At 44.3% G+C, this 21,026-nt stretch overlaps 1 protein-coding gene across 2 annotated transcripts in view; it reads left to right on the top strand.

Annotated features, from left to right (window-relative positions):
* The window catches only part of SLC35F3 (solute carrier family 35 member F3), a 35,140-nt gene that overhangs the window by 10,275 nt on the left and 3,839 nt on the right, over positions 1-21,026 (top strand). For both annotated transcript variants that reach the window (XM_010706999.3, XM_031552419.1), the window contains exon 3: positions 19,979-20,198. In XM_010706999.3, the coding sequence (XP_010705301.1) occupies positions 19,979-20,198 (220 nt within the window). The remainder of the gene's footprint in view (positions 1-19,978; positions 20,199-21,026) is intronic.

Below are 21,026 nucleotides of genomic sequence, written 5' to 3'. Positions count from 1 at the left end.
GGGAAACATTGGTAAGATATGAGTGGTGGGAAAACAGGCTTGATAGGTATGCAAGAGCATAGACAACGATTTCTGTGTTTTCCAGTGCTGAAACACCTATCCAAGTGGTAGATTCCTGCCAGAAAATCTGCTGGGAAATTGAGAAAGTGAACAAAATCCATTGTTGTTTGTTTGTCAGTCAGGGCTATTGCTCTGTGTGTTTAAAGGAAAGAGACTCACTTACTTCATAGTCTCACAGTCATCACTATGTCATGTTGGTCTCTTGTACTCAGTAAGCCTATACTAATCAAGTCCACTGTGGCCTTATTATCCATCCCTTCTTCCCCATGTCCCTGACTGTTAAGTTGGTTTTAGCTGCTTATGGTTTTTTAATTTCCAAACCACGTTCCTTCTCTTTGGAGCTGGATGGTTACTTATCTCTTTGCTTAAGCTGCTTATTTTGCCAGTACATAGAGACTCCTGCAGCATTTCCTTCATAACTTTGAAAACCTTCCACTGCACCAGTAAAAAGTTCAGACTCCCACAGGGTGAATGGGCCTATGGAAGACTAAATGAAGGATGACATCTCCTGTTTCTTTCAGCAGGTGCAAATGCTAAACTTGAGGACATCATGTCATTGTGAATGTCCTCTCAGCATTAACCTTCCTGTAGGACATTGAGTGTCCTTAGATAATGTGAGCCTGGGCCCATTTACTACAGTAGAACTTTTCTATACGTCATCTGGCATTTGTATTTGCACTGCCTCTAAAAAGCATCTTACTTTTTTTTTCTTTCCATTTAATACTCTTTTTTCTCCTTAATTTGCTTCTCTGTATCTTTTGAAAATTACATGCTGCTTTTTCTGCACTGAAACTACAGTTTTCTTCACTAGTCTGGCTTTTTATGCTTTCAGCTGGAGTACGTATAGATTTTCAAGGACAGAAAGAAAATTCTTCAGCTGTGAAAAACTCTCCTATTAAATAGCACACTAAATAGCCAAAAACTCTCAATACTTTTATTCAAGGTAGGAGTACCTTGAATAAAAATGAAGTTACAGCTCTGTAATTCTGTCTGATGTTTCTGCCATCTTACAAATGGTGCTGCTGTTAGACATCTCTCCAGGGTATCCTGAACATCAGGTTGTAATTCTGGTTGATGCAACCTGTGGAGGTTTCTTGTCCTGATGATGACAGGTTTCTGAGCTCACATGATGAGTGCAGAGTTTCATCATATCTATTTCTTTGTTCTGTTAAAGGTTAGTGATCTGCATATAATGAGACAAATATAATTATTTAAGTTTGTGTACTTTAGAGGCAGGATACTAAAAGATGCAATAGAAATCCCAAAACTACGTGTATTCATGCCTTGGCATGAATGGTAGCCCTTCTGCTGCTGTTCGCCCCTTTCTATGAAAGCTGCCTTAAATATTTGTCTGTCTTTTGACAAGAGCATGTTGATTTGATTAGTTATCTTTATTAAAATTTTTTAAAACTGTATTAATATGCGGTGTTTTTACTAATTTAAAATAAGCAAATAATTTTTCACTGTTCCCTCTAGAGAAGGACTCTTGTGTAAAAGGGATAATGGTAGTGGAATGCAATGAAAATCAGTTAAGTCATGTGTGGACTGGAGAAGGAACTAGGCGGCTTCAAACAACATGTGTGAGATTCTAGAACAAGGGAGAAGATTTCTAACAGTGTGTGGCTGAGCTCTCAGGAACCTGAAAAACAGGAGCATCCCAAAGGAGTGGTTAGTGCATGCTTAGAAATCAGAGATAAAGGGGCAGGCATGGCCTGCTGCAGTGCAGAGTACATTGAGCTCTGCTGCAGTGTAAAACTCATACAAACAATAGTACTTATACATCCTCTTCTATGAGTTCAGCTCGATCAGAAAATCATGCATTGTTTCAGTGAACAGTGTGCTTAGAGGTATTGCTTATAGGTCAAGTCCATTCTTAGTTAAGGTTATTCCAGGGCCTGATGGGGCTCAGCAGCCACAGAGCTATATCCAAGTTAAGAGGGGTCCAGACCCCTCTTATGTGACTGCAGTCGTGTCAGCGTGTCTGCAAAGTATTTAATCATACCACCAACAGCTATGTTATGTGTTAACAGATTTGTTTCTTAACAAGCATGAATGTACAATTAAAATTTACCAAACCGATAAGATACTTTCTTGAGATCTTTTCAAAGGGGGGTATTTAATTGGCTTTATTTTTAAATTAACAGGAATCGTAATGAGGACATTGCACTGGAAGATCATATCAGTTGAATGTGTAGTTAAGTTTGGACCTACCTTCTGGATGGCAAGCTGTAAAATATTATCTATCTCAAGAACTTTGTTTTGTCTAAAAATTACCAGTTGGCTTCTCAGATATGTTTGCTGGAAGAAAGCAGAGACAAGTAGTTTCAAAAAACGGAAGGCAAGTGTGTTTCCTCCATAGTAGTTGTGCTAAAAACAAGCTGTTGTTGTGTTCCACTGTTATACTGCTGATATCTGGAGTCACATTTTCCCATAAAGCCTTAGTCTATCACAGAAGAGTAATTAACCAAGATTTTAGATAATATAGAAACATCTCCCTAGGGAGACTTGTGAAGGAGGTGACAAACAGTATATTAGATTCATTTTAATGCCATGATCTGAATGTGTAATGGTAAACCATCCTTTCTCAGTAACCTGGTCTCTGAGGACTATGGTCGGTTTGCCCTCCTTCAGTGAGAAGCTGGACTCTCCTGTGCTCTGGGCCCACAGCTGTGACTGTGAGGCTCTGCCACATGAAGCTCACTGATGGCACCTCCGAGATGGTGTGCAGCTGACAGGAAAAAGATGCAATAGTTCATTAGTTTTGTCAATCTGTATAATTTAGTCATTTTCAAAAGGAATGGCGCTGAAAGCTTTGTAGTACTGAAGGTGCATAATAATCGCATCAAAATTGCCCATCTGCAGCTAAAGTGAGATAATTGCCTAGGCGTATCTGCATTTGCAGAAGAGATTTTGAATAATAAATGTTTATAAAGCCCTTCTGTCATCATGTTATCCAGTTCTCCGTAACCCCGTAAGCCAAACTCTCAATTCATTTACACTCTTTTCAAACCAAAAATAGCTCCCGTTGGTGCAGCTCTGGAGTTGGTCAGGATGAAGATCTGGATGAGTTTGTCACTTGAAATTTGCTTCCAGCTCCCCAGTAATATGCATCAGCCAAATGAGAAAAGCCCTTGATTCTCTGCTGGTGCTTTTTGCTGTGTCTTTAATACTGAAGAATAACTAGGTGATGATATCATTCCCCCCCCCCCACAGTGGTACAGGCTGGCACTTCATCTTGAGGGGCTTGTCCCAGGTAGAAACAACAAGGCTGAGATGTGAACTGCATCCTGTAAACAGGCATAAATATCAACCTGTGGCTTCCTACCAGTGCTGCTTCCTGCTCAGGAGCCTCTCCTCACCCAGAAGTAAAGATCTGAGCTAATTCATCCTCACAAAATGTAGACATGCAGAGAATACTGTAAGACTGACTGCAGGAGGTTAAATGCAAGGCCTCATTGATGAGGTTTATCGCAGATGAACTAACCTGCTCCCACAGATAAGCTCACTAGCATGGATTCAGGCTCACTCAGGACCTCAAACATGATTCTTCCACGTGATACGCAGCTCTCAGTATGCCCAATTGATGCCTAGTATCTGTCTTGTGCTTTGCCTCTACTGCAGTCTAGTTCAGTGCTCCCTGCTGGGGCCCAGCACAAAGCCCAACGCCATGACAGGCACCCTGCTAGCAGGCCTCTGAGTGAAGGGCTTCACCTCACAGTGACGCTGCACTGCTATGATTGTCGTTCTTGTGAAGTGGTCTGAAAAGAAATTTGTGATGATAGGAACTGCTGCGCAGTGTACTTTTTCTCTCTCTGAAGGGGTTAAGTTTATTAAGTAACCTCTCTCTCGGCTTCATCACAGACCATGACGTTTTAAAAAGGACTGAGCACAGCCACTGAAGATCTTTATTCCAGTTTGTAGGTGAGCATTTCACAGAAGAGTCAGATGTAACAGTTTACCACTGCACAGTCGCAGTAAATGAGCCAGATTATGCCTTTTGTAAGTCAGGATGTTGGATGGGGAACTTGTGAGGCACTGTGACTTTGAATTATCTGTGATAGACTCAGTGAGGTGTTAAAGTATTTTGGGCAGCTTTCCTAAAGTCCTGCTGTTGGATTCCTTGCTCTTATGGATGACTATGAGGAAACCAGTAACTCATTTGGAAGGAGCAGTGAGCAAGTAATGAAGGTTTTTGGAAATGTCTCCTTGTTGTTGTATGTATGTACATATGTATGCGTGCGCCTACACGTGCTAGAGGGACAACAGGTGGTTTTACTTTTGGCAATCTGAATGAAGGTTCCCCAAAGTCAACTCTTATCAATTCCCTGAGAGCAGCCTTTCCTAGAAGATGAAACTGTTGAGTCCATTTCTTTCAGGCCCTTCTCAGTGGTGTGTCATGATAAAACAAGGAGTAACTTGAACGTCAGAAGTTCCGTACTAATGTATGGAAGAACTTTATGGTAAGGGTAATGGAGCACTGGCACAGGTTGCCCAGAGAGGTGATGGAATCTCCTATAGAGAGATTCAAAATCCAGCTGGATGTGTACCTGTGCTACCTGTTGTACGGTTACCTGTTTTAGCAGGGGGGTTGGACTTGATCATCCCTTAAAGTCCCTTCCAACCCCTGCAATTCTGTGATTCCCACCATGACCAGGGAGGGGCATTGGTAAGACTTATGTCCGGAATAAGTATATCCATTTTGTTAATGATGTGTTTGAGTACAGTATTACAGGTTACATGCTGCTAATTCTGTGGAATCCTGTGGCAAAAGTAATTTCTGCAGACATTCAGTTTCCTAGTAGAGGGATATGCAGAATAGCAACTAGACATAAGTTGCAGGGGTGACTGAAAAATTCCGTATGTTGTATTGTATTTGGTCTTGATTGAGTATCGTCCAGATCAGAAGTTTTCCTACAAAATGCAAAAATGTTCAAAAAGGAAAAAAAAAAAGCCACAGGTGTACTAACTCTAGGGTAAACATAGGTTATGACCTTGACTGGGGTGAACAAATCCCCTTGCACAACATGTGCCTTGTTCTGTGGGTCCCTGGGGCCAAGTATAGTCTCAAGGATCAGGCCCCAGATTGTTTGCTGAGCAAGCTGACACCTGCCTTCCTGCAGTGGGAAAGCTGCTTATTCTCAAGCACCTGTCTTCAAGCACTGCCAGCACAGCTCTGAAAATTCCTTCCCCTCTGAATTTCAGAGCAGGAGCATGAGCAGTGGTTATCCAGGAGATCCCTGTGAGCACAACGTGCCAGGCTGGCCCTCCCCACCAGTGTGCCTAACCGGGCTGTGGGATGGGTACTCAGTTTCCCCTTACACCACCCTGCATCCCCCCCACACGTTGCAGGATAGATCTAATGCCTTAGGCAGCAGCCAGGAGCCATGCCAGCCCTCTGTCAGCATGGCCAAGTGCCTGCTCTGGTTTGTGCAGTGCCCTGGGACAAAGCTGTGCCAAAGTAGTAGTAAAGCCTCTTCTTTCCATCAGATATGAATTACAGTAGAGTTGGAAGAGTTCCTGGAAAACAACACATTTTCATTCTTTATACACCTAGTACTTATATCAAATTCTTAGCTTTTGATAAATAATTATTTCTTCATGACCGTTTGTGCATGCCGTCCCTACTTCCAAGGTGAAAAACTCCCTCTAAACAATGTCTTGCCACCCTCTTCTGGGCTACAGTCTTGTTGTGGCTGATGCCATGCAGTGGCAATGCCAAGTTTAACTGCTTTCTCCTCTTTAAAATCTCTATTTAAAACTCTTGTGTCGCTTACCCATAATTCCTTTTGAAATGAGTGGGTGCTGACAGTCCTCAGCCCACTGAAAAAGTCAGTGTCTTTCAGGACCTGAATATTAATTTATGCTTTGGGTTTAATATGGTCTTCTCAGGATTTTTTAGTGTGAACGTCGAGAAACTCACTAATTCCTTGTGGCTTTCTCATTTGCACTGTTTGTGGATTATTTGTCAAATTCTTCTTATATTGTCTTAATGAGAAACTTAGTGAACTTTCTCAGTACCGAATCATTTGTCTCTGCTGGTTTCACTTCTGGGATGATTTATGTATACATTAGATTTGATTGCAAGCATTTGCCTTACACACACAAACCTCAATTTTCAAAGGTCTCTTAGGATCCTCTAACTTTTAATTGCAGCCTTACATAAAACAGCATTACCTATTCTGGTACTGAATGTGAGAAAATCTGGAGACAGGGAGTTAGTAAAGTAAGTCTGCCGTTATTTCACAGATTACTCTCTAGAACTAGGGAAAATTGCTTTTTAAGATATGCACTAACCGTGTTCCTCTAGTTTGGTATGTGCATCGTTATTGTTACAAGCCTCAGTGATCATTAAGAAAAAAGTTAAATATCCATTTGTCAAAGAAGTACAGTAATGAACTAAATTTTGCATCAAAACTGAAGAGCAAGGATTATTAGATTTTTTTTTTCCCCCTGCCTTGTATCTTCAATTTCTGTGCTTTCTGCTGGGCAGTTAACATGACTTTCTTCCTTCCAGTCCTGAAGCTGTCTGCTGAGCTTCTCTCACATGAAATGTCTTGGCTTATGGCTCAGCCCACCTACCAACTATTTCAGCAGCTGTGATGCTGTGAACTGATTAAGACATCCATCATCTTATACATTCCTTAGATGCCATGTGATGAGATGAACAGTAAAGAGACTTAGCTTTAGTCGTCTTTGTCTCATTCTTTCTCACAGGCCACACATTGACTTAACTCAAGCCCAGACACATTTCCTTGCAGAACTGTTCATTCACGTATCTTTGTGCTCTGTTTGTTTATTTTTAATTCCCTTTTTCTGCTAGCATGCATGCTAGGTTGGATCTAAATTACCTAAACCTATGCTACCTTTGCCTACCTCATGCAGCTGTGTAAAGTGTCATTATTGCTCAATGTTTGTTTGAAGTGAACTCCTAGGAAACTCTGATCTGCACTGGTGACTTGAGTTAGGTGCTTTCCAACAAATACTGTGCCCATGTCACAGGGCTTGTAGACAGGGCTGAGACATGTACATGCACACAAATCTGCTGAAATCTGTGATGAGTGATGACTGCTTCTGTGTGTGTCCATGTGGCGGATAGCATTGTTCCCACAGTACCTGCTGAGGGAAGGATAGGCAGAAGCCTGAGGGCATCAACTGGGATGATGCTTTTCTTGCTCCTTGCTGAGATCCGTAAGCTTGAGCAACATAGAATGTGATACGGTAGCACAGTGTGGCAGATGAACAGGAAGGGATGCTCTTGTAAATGAGGATGAGCCCAGGATTTTCTAAAGATCTGATTCCTCTTTTGTTGAAATGAGCTTTCTGCCAGTGGAATGCTGATGTCTCATCCCTTTATGTCACAACCTGAAGTAAGATATCTAGATCATACTGAAGTCCACTAAAGAGATAGAAAGCAGCTGACAAGTCTCCCTGTGAATGTTCCCCATGGAGGCCTGCAGTATGGTATCCAGCATGGGTGGGCTGTTTTAACCAAAAGTTGTTCCTGAAATCCAAGGTTGAGAGAAATCTGTGGGAGTCTTAGAAAGATGTAAGCCTGTTTCTCCAGATAACACAAACAAGTCATCTGGTTAAATTAATGTGTGCCTGCTCTTCAACTGAGATGAGTGCTTACAGAATATGTAGGCAGTGATGCATCCCCAGCAGTAATTCTGTTAAATTTTTCAACACCCCCTGCTATGCATGTGTAAGAATTTGCAGGCACGCCAAAACAGGGCAGCCGACTGTGCTTTTCTGCTCTGCTTTTTAGCTGCTCTCAGAGCGATGCTCTGCCTCCTCCTTGCATGCTTTCTGCTATAAAACCAAGCTTTTTCATTTCTCATGCAATCCTTGTACGTGGCTGCAATTGCACTGACCATAACTACAGCCAAAGGGTATCCAATGCAAATCACGTAGTATATTTGGATAGAGGTCTGTGGAGCCACAGCTTTGGGAGAAAGCCAGAAAAGCCATTTTATAATTACAGTTTAAGTCCAGGGGCTTTATAAATCTGCTATTTAAAAAAAAAAAATACACAACACAGAGCAGGCATGCCTCCAGTTCAGGCATTAATAGTGGCTGTCCATTCCTCTCCCAGGTTGCAAACCTGCAGCCAGGATGCGCTGTGCTTATTGGTGTGTTTGCTCCATGTGAGAAGGGAACAGGTTTTTGACTGTTGTTGGTGCAGCTGCTCTGGAAGCAGAGCATTATCCTGGAAGTAAGGATCACAAGGTCATTCTCCAAAACGGAGGAAGGAATAAGCATGTCACAGGAGCAGAAGGTGGAAGACAAATGAACCCGGTAATGTATCTGGCAGTACTTGGCTGTCCTCACTGCAGCTCAGCTTCCAGGACCTGCAGGCAGGAGGGAGTCTCACTGCACAGCCCCTTACAGCATTGCTTCGAGAATCACATACCCACACTCCCTGTAACTCCTACCCTTTAATTCAAGGATGGTGCCATAAAATGCAGCTGCATGTCTGAAACAGAGCTATTTCGTTTTAGCTAGAAGTGAATGTTGTAGAAATGGATGTGCTGCACACTTAGCTGATGCGTAGCGAAAGAGTTTGATTTCTACAGTCAAAAATGTGTGAAGAACAGAAATTACTCTTGTGACCCTAAATCAAGTTTTAGTTCCTCTGGGTCTTTCCTGGTATTCTTATGTTTTATTTTAGAAATTCTGTATTGTAAAATGATGATCATCTGTGCTACAGTTGATCACGTGGTGTCTGAACATCTAAATGCAAGAAAACTCTTTAACAGGCTCTGTTCCAGGCAGTTTATTAAAGCCATTACCAGAGGCACATCAAAATGTAATAAACACAGAAGCAGATAATGGTCAGAACATTTCTAGCATGAAATGCACCATCTATTCCAATTTAGGGAAATCCAGGTTAAAATCTGACATTTTCATTCGGCAGTTTCAAATGTCACATTCACATTTCTGAGACAAATACAGATATTGTGCTCCTGAATCCCCAGGAATTTACTATCAGCAGTCAGACTTTACCATTTAAGTATCATAGGACCGTTCTCTCCATTATTCCAGGTGCTCTTACTAGACAATGTAATTCCACTGCAGATAGTCCTAACTCTCCCACTGTATGCTGTGCTCTTTCCCAGGAGGTACTTTTACTGTTTTCTTTACAAGCAATGTAGTCTTAGTAAATCTAGCTGGCTCTGCAGCAGGGTGGATGGCTCTTTATCACAGCAACCTGCAGGGCCACCTGCAGGACCATTCTCATGCTGGCGAGGCTGGCATGGTCTCAGATGAGCTGAGTAGGGCATCTGCAGTTTAGATCATCCTTTCAAAGACAAGAGTTGTGCAAACGCAGAGCTGAAGTACCTAAGTGGTTCAGAGTGTGTTAGTTAATGAACATTTCGTTAACTAAATTAATTCTCACTGCTCCTCATCAGCAGGGAGTTATGCTTGTCTTCCAGGCTGAGAGGAGCTGAGTAAGGGGTGCCTATCTAATGCCTCCAAGGTGAATGAAGTGGAAGAGTGGGAAGGGGACAAGAAAGAGCAGGGAGTCCTGCAGAAGGATGATGCTGGAAACAGATTGGGGCTTGGCAAACCCAGGCTGGTAATTCCTGCATTGTATGGGTCCATCTCTTCACAGGCACTGCCAAGTCTATCCCACGCTGGCACAAGATGGGCAAAAGTATTATTACTTCAATAATTTTCATGCTGAAAGCACAAGTACAGCATTTGGACCAGCAGATGGCTTTCCCAGTTCATTAACTCAGAATTCTGCACCCTGTTCAGAATTCCTGCGCTATCACCGTGTCAGATAAGGACTTCTTACTGGTTCTAAGTCTTCTATGAAGTGAATTGGTATTTTTAGTGGTGACCAGGTTGAAATCCTCGTATGCAGATTTGCAGCCAAGATTAGGGTGTCACATTAAATGCTGGAGTGGTACCAGCTCTCTCCTTGTCAGGATGATGTTTCCAGAGTGTTCCTCTGGACAGAACTGTTTTCCTTTTGCTGTAGATCACACAGAGCAGAGCTGAAAGAAACTGTTTAGTAGGCAATAAAAATATAAAAGAAAAAGAACAAGTACATAAAAAATGTTACTAAGAAGGAGAGCAGTGTGTGCTGTAGCAGCCTGATCCAAAAGGCACTGACATTTCCCCCCACGCAGTGAGAAAACCTGACTGCTTTGTGTTTTCATACTTCTGTGGTACCAGTCTCTGGCTAGAGATTTCTTGCCATGTTTTGATGATGGCTCCACCATCTCTTCTCTTGTAGGAGTAAAACCTTAATATTATGAATTATTTCATATAAATAATGTAACATTTCTAAAGCATCCAGATCAGCACTCTGAAGCAGAGTATCTGTGGAAGGCTTCAGATTTAAAGCAAATTTCTTCCTGGCCTCAAAGAACAGCTGCACATCCCCTCCAAACACATAAATAATAATTGCAAGCATCCCATTCTGAGAGTTGCTCATGGCTTCCAGCAGTTCTGGCAATCTCCAGTGTCAGATTGCTCCACCAGCTGAACTCTTGAGTATTTTTTTTTATTTTTTTTTTAAATTCAGCAAATCTGAAATCTGAAGTTCTGCTTCCCTTGGATTTCTGTGTCTCTCACCACTGTTGTCGTTTCTGGTCTTGCCACAAGCTTCAAATGACTCTCATTTTCTTATAACCTCTCAGTAGTGCAGTTACTTCAGGTCATCATCTCTTAGTTTACTTGTGGAACGAATCAATTCTATCTGATCTCTCTCTCTCCCTTTGTATTCCTGCTCTGTTCTTTTTAATATCATGCTTGCTTTACTTCATTCTGTATGAAGCAATTGAGGACTAATAACCCCATTAGGTTATTTATGCTCTTATTTTGTCTCTAATGAGGATGTTGGTTGTAAAGTCTAGAGTAGCAAAAAAAAAATCAACACCACATGTGCCAGAAGTGGGGGCACAGAAGCAGCCCACATATGCACCACCTAGTTCTTCTGGGTGAAACCAGGGAGGCAAATAAAGCTATGCTATTCTGGAATAAAAGGACCCTAAGGCTTAATGACCTTGTCAACTTACTATTTTTAAAGTCCTGGGCAGTCCAGTGCAACAGTGTGCATAGAGTACTCTCTGCAGCTCTCTGGTTTGCTTGTTTGCTATTCTTCCTGCTTCAGGACCCTGAGTTCACAACAGCATCATCAAGCAAGGCTCTGTTGGAGCTTGTCGTCCCTGCTGCAGCTTCGAGGGAGTCCAGAGGAAAGCCACTAAGATGATCAGAGGGCTGGAGCACTTCTCCTGTGAAGAAAGGTTGAGGGAAGTGGTCTTGTTTAGCTTGGAGAAGAGAAGGCACTGGGGGGACCTCTTTTGGCCTTCCAGCACTTGAAGGGTGTATATAACAGGGAGGGAAGATGTCTGTTTATGTGGCTGGATAGTGATAGGACAAGGGGGAATGGTTTTAAATTGAGACAGGAGAGGTTTAGGTTAGATATTAGGAGGAAGTTTTTCACCTAGAGTTTGGTGATGCACTGGAACAGGTTGCCCAAAGAGGCTGTGGATGCCCCATCCCTGGAGGCATTCAAGGCCAGGCTGGATGTGGCTCTGGGCAGCCTGGTCTGGTGGTTGGTGACCCTGCACATAGCAGGGGGGTTGAAACTGGATGATCATTGTGGTCCTTTTCAACTCAGGCCATTCTGTGATCTGCCTATCTAATGGGCTTCTTCATAGTTCTCTTCTATCAGACACACATCATAGGAAATATACACATATGCATGTGGATGCTAATGTCAGGTGTCTGGAGCCATCTTATTCTCTGTACATATCTGGCACATAGGCAGCACTTCCTCCTCATGCAGATGGCTTTAAAGATTCAAACCACGAGTTTCCCCCAACTCTTCACTGCAGCTCTACCTGCCTAGATTGCCTTCAGCATGGTCTCTGGCAGTTTGAGCTTCCATGGCTCCATTTCTGTGCTTTTCAATCCTTTGAAAACACAGTGGGTGTCAGTAGTTTCAGTTTTGCCTGTCTGCTTTTGAAACAAGCAAGTACTCATATTGGGAGTCAGAAATTACATATTTCTCCTCTAGAAAAAGTAATTGACTTCCAAGCTATTCTCAGTTATTGCGTGCCTTGAGAGACCTAAATGTACCAGTAACTCAGAGAGAAGTCACTTACTGTTATGTATCACTCTGTTATTATCTTTCATACTAAGATCAATATTACAATAAATTAATGCAGCCAGCAATAGGAACTTAGTGTAGAACATGTTTTTTGAAAAAATATCCCATCGGGAGACAGGTCAAAACAAGTAAAGCTGTTGGGAAATACGAATCTCAGAAGTGCTGTATGTGGTGTTTTATAACACCACCCTTTTGGCTCTAAAGTCATCAGCTGTACTCCTTCACTTCATGTGGTGTAAGGCTGCTGAGTCTCTCAGTTGCTCACACACTTGTTTCCAAGATCACTGTGCTCTGAAGTGTGCTGTTAAGTCCTGCTCCAGTATGAGGGTAGATGCCACCCCCATGGGAACCTGAGGACTTGCCACCCCTCTGCTGTGCTGCTTTTTGCGAGACATATTGAAGTTAGAACATACTGGATAGGAGCTGCTCTGATTTTGTCTTAAACAGACATCAGCAGTGTAACTAAAAAGGCAAACAAACTTTGGGCAGAAAAGATTCACCTGTTGTTGACACAGGGTACTCAAAAAAATGACCATAAGTATGAGTATTTAGAAAAAATTTCCTTTATGAATCTCAGTTTACTTAATGCATCTAGCAGCAATTTGTGCTGTGTGTCAGCTTCTCTGATGTGTCAGTGAGCTCTCTGCTTTCTTTTTGTATAGCTTTCCTTCTTTTCACTGATTAGATGCTGAATCGATAGTATCTCTTTCAGTAGTCCCTGAATCGCATGCTTTCCTATTCCCAGCTGCCCCAGCATCGTGTCACAGTGCTGAACAGTTAGTATGTAGGCTGTGAGGTTATTTCCCTTGTTATCTGTACTACAGTTTGATGCTGCTATTGAGTGAGGATTTACTGAGCTGATCAGTTTTGCCCATGGTCTAAGGCCATGGTATCACCAGCAAGAAGAGCCACAGGCTGACTGCTTTTCCAGCTAGAACCACACATAGCTTTATGTGGGGTTTTTCTGACCATCGACAGACATGAAAGTCCAATGTAAATGTGTGGGAGTGTACGTGTGTATGTTCTAGCATATATATATTTGGTTATATGCATTGTAACACTGGTGTTCGTGCAGCCAGTGTTACCACAGTGGCATTTCTCTCCTCCTTGTATTGCCACATGTCTTGCTGCTTCCCTCTCCCAAGATGCAACAGCACTGTTTCCCCTCCCATCAGCAGTGTGCTTCTAAATAAGCATAGCCAAAACCTGAACATTTCAAAAGCCGAGGCACCAGCTGTTACAGAGATGTTTTATTCTTGCCTGCTTTTATGTCTGCCTGCACCAACGGCTACAGAACCCTGATTCCCAGGAGGCCAGCTGGCCAGCTTCTCGCAGAAGTTGACTCTTCCAAAAAGTAGCAGCGGGCGCAGGTCACAGCTGCAGCGTACAAGCCGGATATAAATCAGAACAGGCCGAGCTCAAGATATCCTCAAGCGATCGCTGCACAGTTTCAGACACCACAGGCCTTTCATGCCCCAAACTTCCACTGACGTCAATGGAAATTTTGGCTGATGACGGAGAGCAGTGATGATGTTGACTCCGGCAGTGAAAGGCCTGAGAGCCCAATGTTTAGTTTTTTTCTCCCTGGGTTTGTATACGCTGTCCCTCACCACGCACCGAGCGCTGCACAAGTGCTTGGCTGCATTTACCTCAGCAGGCCAGGGCACTGCTGAAGGGGGGATGTGAGCCTGGGGCCTGGCCAAGCTCTATGGGAAGGCTGTGGCAGAGCTTCACAGCCAACCTCCAGTCCTGCCCTTGGCAGCTGCTTTTCAGTCTGGAAGTCCTTCACTGCTAACTGTGCCTCTGCAGCCTGCTGAGCTCACTTTTTAATGGGTGGCACCAGCACATGTCCCAGAGCTTGGGTGCAGTACCCAAATGGCGGCTGGCTACATTGTGCTGCTGCTCACCCTGCTGGGGAGAACACTGCCTTCAGAGGGGAGAGTCCCAGTTACTTAGTGCTCATTGGCTCCACGCAGTCACTAGGTAGGTGGGATGCACTAGAACAGCCTTCCTACCTGTCAGCTACCCTACCAGGCTGGAAATCTGTGCAAGCAAGACCTTGGTCATGTCAGTGCCTCTGGCTGCATTCTCCCTGTCCTCATCATGTCTTGATGAGTCCAGGAGGAAGATAAGGCCACGCAGTGCACGCTGAACATGACTGGCAGTGTTGTTGTCAAAATGGATGGTCAGCTGCAGTCACAGCTCCCATTAGATCTCCTGTCAGTTTGTGTGATAAAAGATAGTCATAGCTTTGGAATGACTCAGTCTGCCTTTGAGTCACAGTCTTAATATCCATTCTGCACCTACAGGCGTCCCGTGAATGTATTGCTTTTTCAACAGAATACGAGGGTGGAATCAAGAGAGAACTTGTAAGTCAGATTCAAGGACAGAGTGAGAAGAGTCCGGCGGGGAACATGGAGGTTTCTGGGGGTTGATGTGGGGTTGGTGTGGCTCTAAGGTCTCTAAGCCAGCTACACTGTCAGGACAGTGAGAAAGATTACTCAGAATGATGGAATCCACTTGATTTGTTGAATGAAAAAGAAAGAATGTGAGCCACCTGCCCACTATGCTGTGACTTGATCTTGACCAAGTCTTCTGCTTGTGCTCTATGTGGTCACTCCTACCAGCCTCCTGCTGCTGTGGAGGAAGGATGGTGATTAGTCCTGGTTCAACAGGCTGACTGCTACTTGAGCCTGTGCTTTTATGTGCTGCTGTCAGAGCTGGCAGTCCTTTCTGTGTATTCCTTTTCAGCCCAACATCAGCCTGGAAAGGAGTCTCTTGCCCTCACACCCTGCTGTGCAAATGGGCCCATCCGCTGACTCCACGCAGCAGCAGTTGCCTACAGCTTGCACCACAGGCTCATCAGGGCTCCCCCCTTGCACCTGGAAAGTGTCCAGTCCTCTTTCTACTCCCTCTTTCATCAGCCGCTCGTTCTACTTTGGGCGAATGTGTCATCCAAGTGCCTACTGGCCTCTAGTGGGCTGGGATCTGGCTTAGATTTAAGACAGATGCTGTGTGCTGAAGCAGGTGAAGTCAAGGGCAGCATCCCCTTGTGGACTGTGTAACCAGCTGCTCCACAAAATGCTGCCTTTGAGCAGCACCAAAAAGCTCAGCTCTGAGTACATCCGAATGTGATGTCTGTCTGGTCTACAAGTGTTTGGAGTTTACATGTAACACTAGTATTACACTTTATTTGCGTAAAACCAATAATCCAGAGAAGTATAAAGCAATTTAGGCTCTGTATACCTCTAGGAAACTGCTGGGTAATGCAGCATGTGAGAAGTTCAACTGCCTGATGGCTCTGTGCACACTGCTGCATTAAAAGCTTCTTTCTGCTAGCAGCATTTGCTGCATTTTCCAAAATTGTATTTTCCACTCTGGATTGGTGGAAGTCCCACAGCTGGCAGCGTGCTGCAGGCAGGGAACAGTGCCAGGCCCCTCAAGAAAAGGTGCTGATGTCCCTTGGCATCATCATCAGCTAGGAAGCACTGGGAAGATTAGAGACCTACGCCCTGAGGAAGGACAGTCCCAAATGGAAGGGACAAGGGATTAACTGCTGTAGGCATGACAATGAGAGGCATCAGGGGCATTGGGGAGACTCTTCTCCATGCTTTTGCAGCCCAAGGCTCCCAGGTTTTGCTAGGACAATTTGCACTCTGTGACTTCTCCTTGCAATCTGGTCTTGTACTTTTAAACTGCTTCTTGTTGTTGTTAGTTTAAACAGTGTCTCATTAAGGCTTCTGAGTGCATGCTAGGACTTGTCTTGGAAATATGTATTCGTGTGGTTTGTAAGATTTGTATTATTTGCTTCTTTCGGAGCCATTCTGGGGTATTATGTAAATCCACAGCAAAGCATTTCCTGGGACCATTTGTTGTGCAAATACATAGTTTGGCACATGTACAGTGCACAACAAAACCAATTGCCTCTGCCACTCTACTTGGGAGGATTGAGATCAGCCTGGAGATTTTTTGTTTAATTCAAGAGAAGACATTTTTCTCATTTCATTTCCTATCCAAGTAAGTTTCAGCAATGAGATGGAAACTCTCGGAATAGTCAAAAGTATAAGGGCAGAACATTGGCTCCAAATTACATGTAGAAACAAGTACTGCTCAACGTCGTTAAAAGTGGTAGCTGTATCTGGATTGGCTTCTAGGGTCATTTCTTGCATTTAATAAAATACTTACAGATAAATATGGGCATTAACCAACCATTGGATTATTTTAAATAATGTCAATTTCTGAGGAACTGCTTAGTATCTCAGGTAGTGTTTTCCAGTTTGTAAGCAGGTAGGTATGGTGACAAGCTTCAGACCTTTACTTCTTTAAGCTTCACTTCAAGCCTTTTTCTTCATCCCCAGAGCTGAGGAAGTCAAGTGTATGGTACCTGATGTCAGGAGCTTCTCTATCCTTTCTGAGTTTCAAGAAAATCCTGTGGTGTCCCAGGCACATAGAGGGACAGCAGGGTAGGGGACATTGCCCCTGAGGCCTAGCGGGGATGGTGAGAGGATGTACTGGGCACTGACCTGGACTCATTGCCAGGCTGTGAGCAGAGTGCTGGCATGGCACAGCCATGAGCAACCTGTTGCTTGAGCTTGCTGCTACATTGTCAGATTTGTAGATATGCTCTCAAACTGATCTGACCCCATAGCCAGGAGCAATCAATTCAAGAAACTTTTCCTCATGTAATCTGCTGCAGAAATGGTGCTTTTATGTCACTGCCCTTGCTGCGTTGACCTTTCTAAGGACACAGTGGTGCAAGCTTCACCTTTTCCATGGCTGAGATTCAGAAGGCAGTACAGGCATGCTGGGCACCTCTCTGCAAAGTGCTGAGGCTGGTGGGTTTATTTGCAGTGGTTCTTGATCTGGGACATGCCACAGGAGCCTCCATGCAACTTCTGCTGGCACCTGAACCTGCAGCAGCGCAGAAAAAAGCACATAGAGACTGTCTTGATCAGTAAGAGAAGTTGGCTGCAAAAAAACAATGCAGGAAAAGCAAGGCCCAGATCTCAGAAAGCGCAGCCTACAGGTTTTCCTCATGCTGCATCCTTCAAGTACACGTGGACTTTCATGCTCTGTGCCTCAGCATTGCCATCTGTTACATGGGGATCAGGAAGCAGCCTCTGCTTGCTCGGCTCTAACATCTGCCCACCCAGAGGCTAATAGTGATGTGACTGCACTCCACATGGGCACTGGCATGAGGGAGAGGGAAGTGGAGGCCTGATCCCATAGTTTAGAAAACACACCGTGTACATTCCTGGAGGGGAGTTTTGAGGAATATTTTTGCCTAATTTATATTTATTTCATCTCTGCACAGCAGTCTTCTACCTATCTTGTGAACATAATGTACGAGGAATGCTATGGCCCTAACAGGATAAATTATGAAAAAAAGTCTTTCATTCTGTTCCCTTCTTTCAACTGCCACAGCACCTCAGCTGTCCTGTTGGCTTTTGCTTACTGCTGCTAGCTTTCAGGTCCTGCAGAAGACAAGATGTGACATTTTGGTTCGTGACAATTTTTTTTGCATTGAATGGAGAATGTTTGACTGTTAACAGTGTTGCTGCAGACTATTTATCCATGCAGGCCACATCAGTGCAGGCATCAGCAAAACATGTTTTGCCTGCCAGTCTCTAATCAAGAAGCCAGATTCCCTGGCACGCTGGCTGCTTTGCTCTGCTCCAGGGAGCCTTTGCTCACTGGTGAAAATCAGGAGCTATTTAGCTAAATTCAATTTGCAGGTACACACCTTGCAAGGTCAAACAAAGCAAGAAGTAGAGACTACAAAGAACAAAAATCAACCACTGGGAGCAATGGCAGAAGAAAATATGCTTTGGAGAAGGCTGCTGTATGAACACTGACAGTAAGAAAATTGTAGCAGAAGTCAGCAGACTGAAAAGTGAAATAGCTGGCTTGTGTAAAGCGTATGTGCGTTCCTCCCAGGTATTTCCTACCTTATGCATCTACCCCAGAAATGTAATGACAGCTTCAATGGCTTATTCACCTTTATGGCATAGTTTGGCTTTGCAAAGAGTAGCAGGAGGCTGAATCCCTGGGCTGGGGGAACTGCTGTGTGTGTTTTGTCTGATTCTTGTCTACCTTCTTCTTTGGGATATGGTCTTATTTGCAAAGAGAGATGAAAAGAATTCCTTCCAGTTTGGGCAGAATTGCATGCATTCATTTGCATGAGGTTCAAAGCAGTGAGAAATATCCCAACTACCTAGCAATGGGTAAAGACATAAAAGGCGGTGGAAGTTGAATATTGTTAAGCATGTAATTGAGTTCAGCGGGGGTGGGGGAAGAGTTTTAGTGTCATTTTTTATTTGCAGGCTTTATTTGACTGCTGCACCTGCTTTCAACATGACTAAATCTTAGTATGTGATTTTGGTACCAATTGCTTGCCATTAACCTCACTGGGGATGCTCAGTTCCAGTGACAGATATTTTGATAGCCTTGTTGTGCTGCAGACATGCACAATGGGGCAGAGCTAATTTGCCATTTGCTGTGTTAATGAAGATACGCATTAAAAAGATTATGAGGAAAAACAAGAACTAGCACATGAAGGGTTATGAAGCAATAATTCAGAGTGAAAAAATCAAAGCAGTGAGAACTCTTCATTTGACTTTTCCAACCTGGTTTTCCACAGCCTTTCACTATTGCCTTGCTAATGCCTTGCATTTATTTTGTAAAATGATTACCATGATTAGAGCAGAGCTCCAGTCCTACCATGTGGAGACACGCAGTGCCAGGGCATGCCTTGACCCTACAGCAGCCCATAGGGTTATGGCCTCATTGGCCATAGCACCAAGCAATGCTGCGTGCCCATGCGGATGCTGCATTCTGCTTAAAACCATCACATCCATAAGCACAGGCTCACAGCACTGCCCAAGTCTGCAGGCACAGCTGCAGTTCTCTGTCGTGCAGAATTGCAAGGGGACAGCCCAGGTTGCCCATCCATCCTGCAAATTTGGGATACTGTGGGACACTGAGTGCTTATGGACTGCTCCTGGGCTAGCTAGAGTGGTTTTTGTCTTTCTTAACAAGTTACATTTTCATTAGCAGAAGAGTTGTTAAAATGTCCATAGGCAGGCTCTTCGGTGCATTCAGACATGCCTGCACAGTCACAGCTCTGTTATTGTCAGAATAAAAGCATCAAGATATACACTGGGTACAGAGTGCCCCTGTGGGCCAAATGGAGATAACCAGACAACAGGAGGAACTATATCCAGAATGTTCTGTCAAAACATCTAGAGCTGAAGGTTTTTTCTTCTGAAGTGGTTTTTGCGCCAGCTGCTCTGGGATTACTGTATTATTGGGTTACCTCCCAGCCCTGTCTTGCTTCTCATGACTACCGTATTGAGTCATCCTTGCACAACAGGACCACATTTCTCCTAATGCTCCTCAGGCTTCATTGACTTACAGCCCCCTTACAGCCTGGTGCTCGATGGGAGACCTGTGCCTGAAGAGGCCTCCTCTGGAAGCCGCAGCCTACAAAAAGCAATCCAGAATTAGTGAAACTAGAGAAAACCGGTACAAGGAAGCATTGCTGTGGAGATCAGTGAGAAGAGAATCCCAGAGCAGGGAATGCAGCTCAGAGCCTTGAGCCAGGCCCAAGCACAGCCCAAGCCCAGTGATGGCTGCTGCAGCAGGCACTGAGATCTGTTTTTCTCCTTGTCTTTAAGGTATGTGTGCCTCTTTCCCCAGAGGAAAGGACAAGGAGCAAGAATGAAAAGAAACCTATGTTTGCTGCAGCCTGAGACTGGCTGGTGTACTAATGCTGCCTTTCTCTCCTTTTTGTAGGGAGTGCTGCCAGTTTTTTGGGGACAACGGCTTGACTTTGAAGGTGTTTTTTACCAAGGCAGCACCCTTTGGTGTTCTCTGGACACTCACAAACTACCTTTACTTACATGCAATAAAGAAAATAAACACTACGGATGTCTCCGTGCTGTTCTGCTGCAACAAAGCGTTTGTGTTCTTGCTCTCATGGATTGTTCTACGGGACAGGTTCATGGGAGTGAGGGTAAGTGAATCCTTAGCTCTGTTTCCTTCTTCCTCTCTCCTTCTGCCTTTCCTTCCCCTTTCCTAGAGCAATGGCCTGTGCAGTGGCAGCACAGAGACCCACGGAGAACAAGGACGAGTCTCTGCTGCTGCATTTCCCAACAGAAATGAGGTAGCCTGCTCCAGAACAGGGTACCAGGGTTGCCTGCTGTCTCCGTGCTGCTCTGAGCATATAACAGCCTTTGCTTGTCTCTGTTGAGTTAAAGTTTTCCAAGGGAACTGGAAACCTCGCAGCCCCCGCTGCCATTCTGGCAGCCCTCGGCACACAGTGTCCTTTGGCAGCGGAGCTGGGCAGATGGCACCTGGCATCCACCATGGTGACCCAGCAGAAACCAAACCAAAAGGCCCCATGAGTCCCTCCGGCCTCACCACATCAGCAGTCACGTGTTAATATAACAGCAATCACAGCAGTAAGACCTGTATTTTGCCTACTGTTTGAAGAGTTCTCTGCTCATCAACTCGAGTAAAGCTTTCAGTGCTCAGGAGAAGCTGCGTACCTCGCTGCTGAGAATTAACTTTGCAGGAAGTATTCCCCTCCAGCAGGAGGCTTGGATGGCCGTGCAGGGTTGCAGCCAAAGGCAGCTCACAGTGCTGCACGACACCCTGCCAACAGCCTGGCCCTGCCAGCTGGTGTCTGTGCTCACCCATCCAGCTCCCAGGTAGTGGTAGCCAGAAAACAAATTAACTGGGTTTTGCTGAGTACATAAGTAAGGGTATCCCGAGATAGTCCTGGAGGCAGGCAAGTGTCACGTTTATCTCAGCTGGCTATGCTGGCCATTTTGATCAAAGT

This window comes from Meleagris gallopavo, chromosome 2, assembly GCF_000146605.3.
Source record: "Meleagris gallopavo isolate NT-WF06-2002-E0010 breed Aviagen turkey brand Nicholas breeding stock chromosome 2, Turkey_5.1, whole genome shotgun sequence".
Classification (NCBI taxonomy): Eukaryota; Metazoa; Chordata; class Aves; order Galliformes; family Phasianidae; genus Meleagris; species Meleagris gallopavo.
This window is presented reverse-complemented; position numbering and strand designations above follow the sequence as displayed.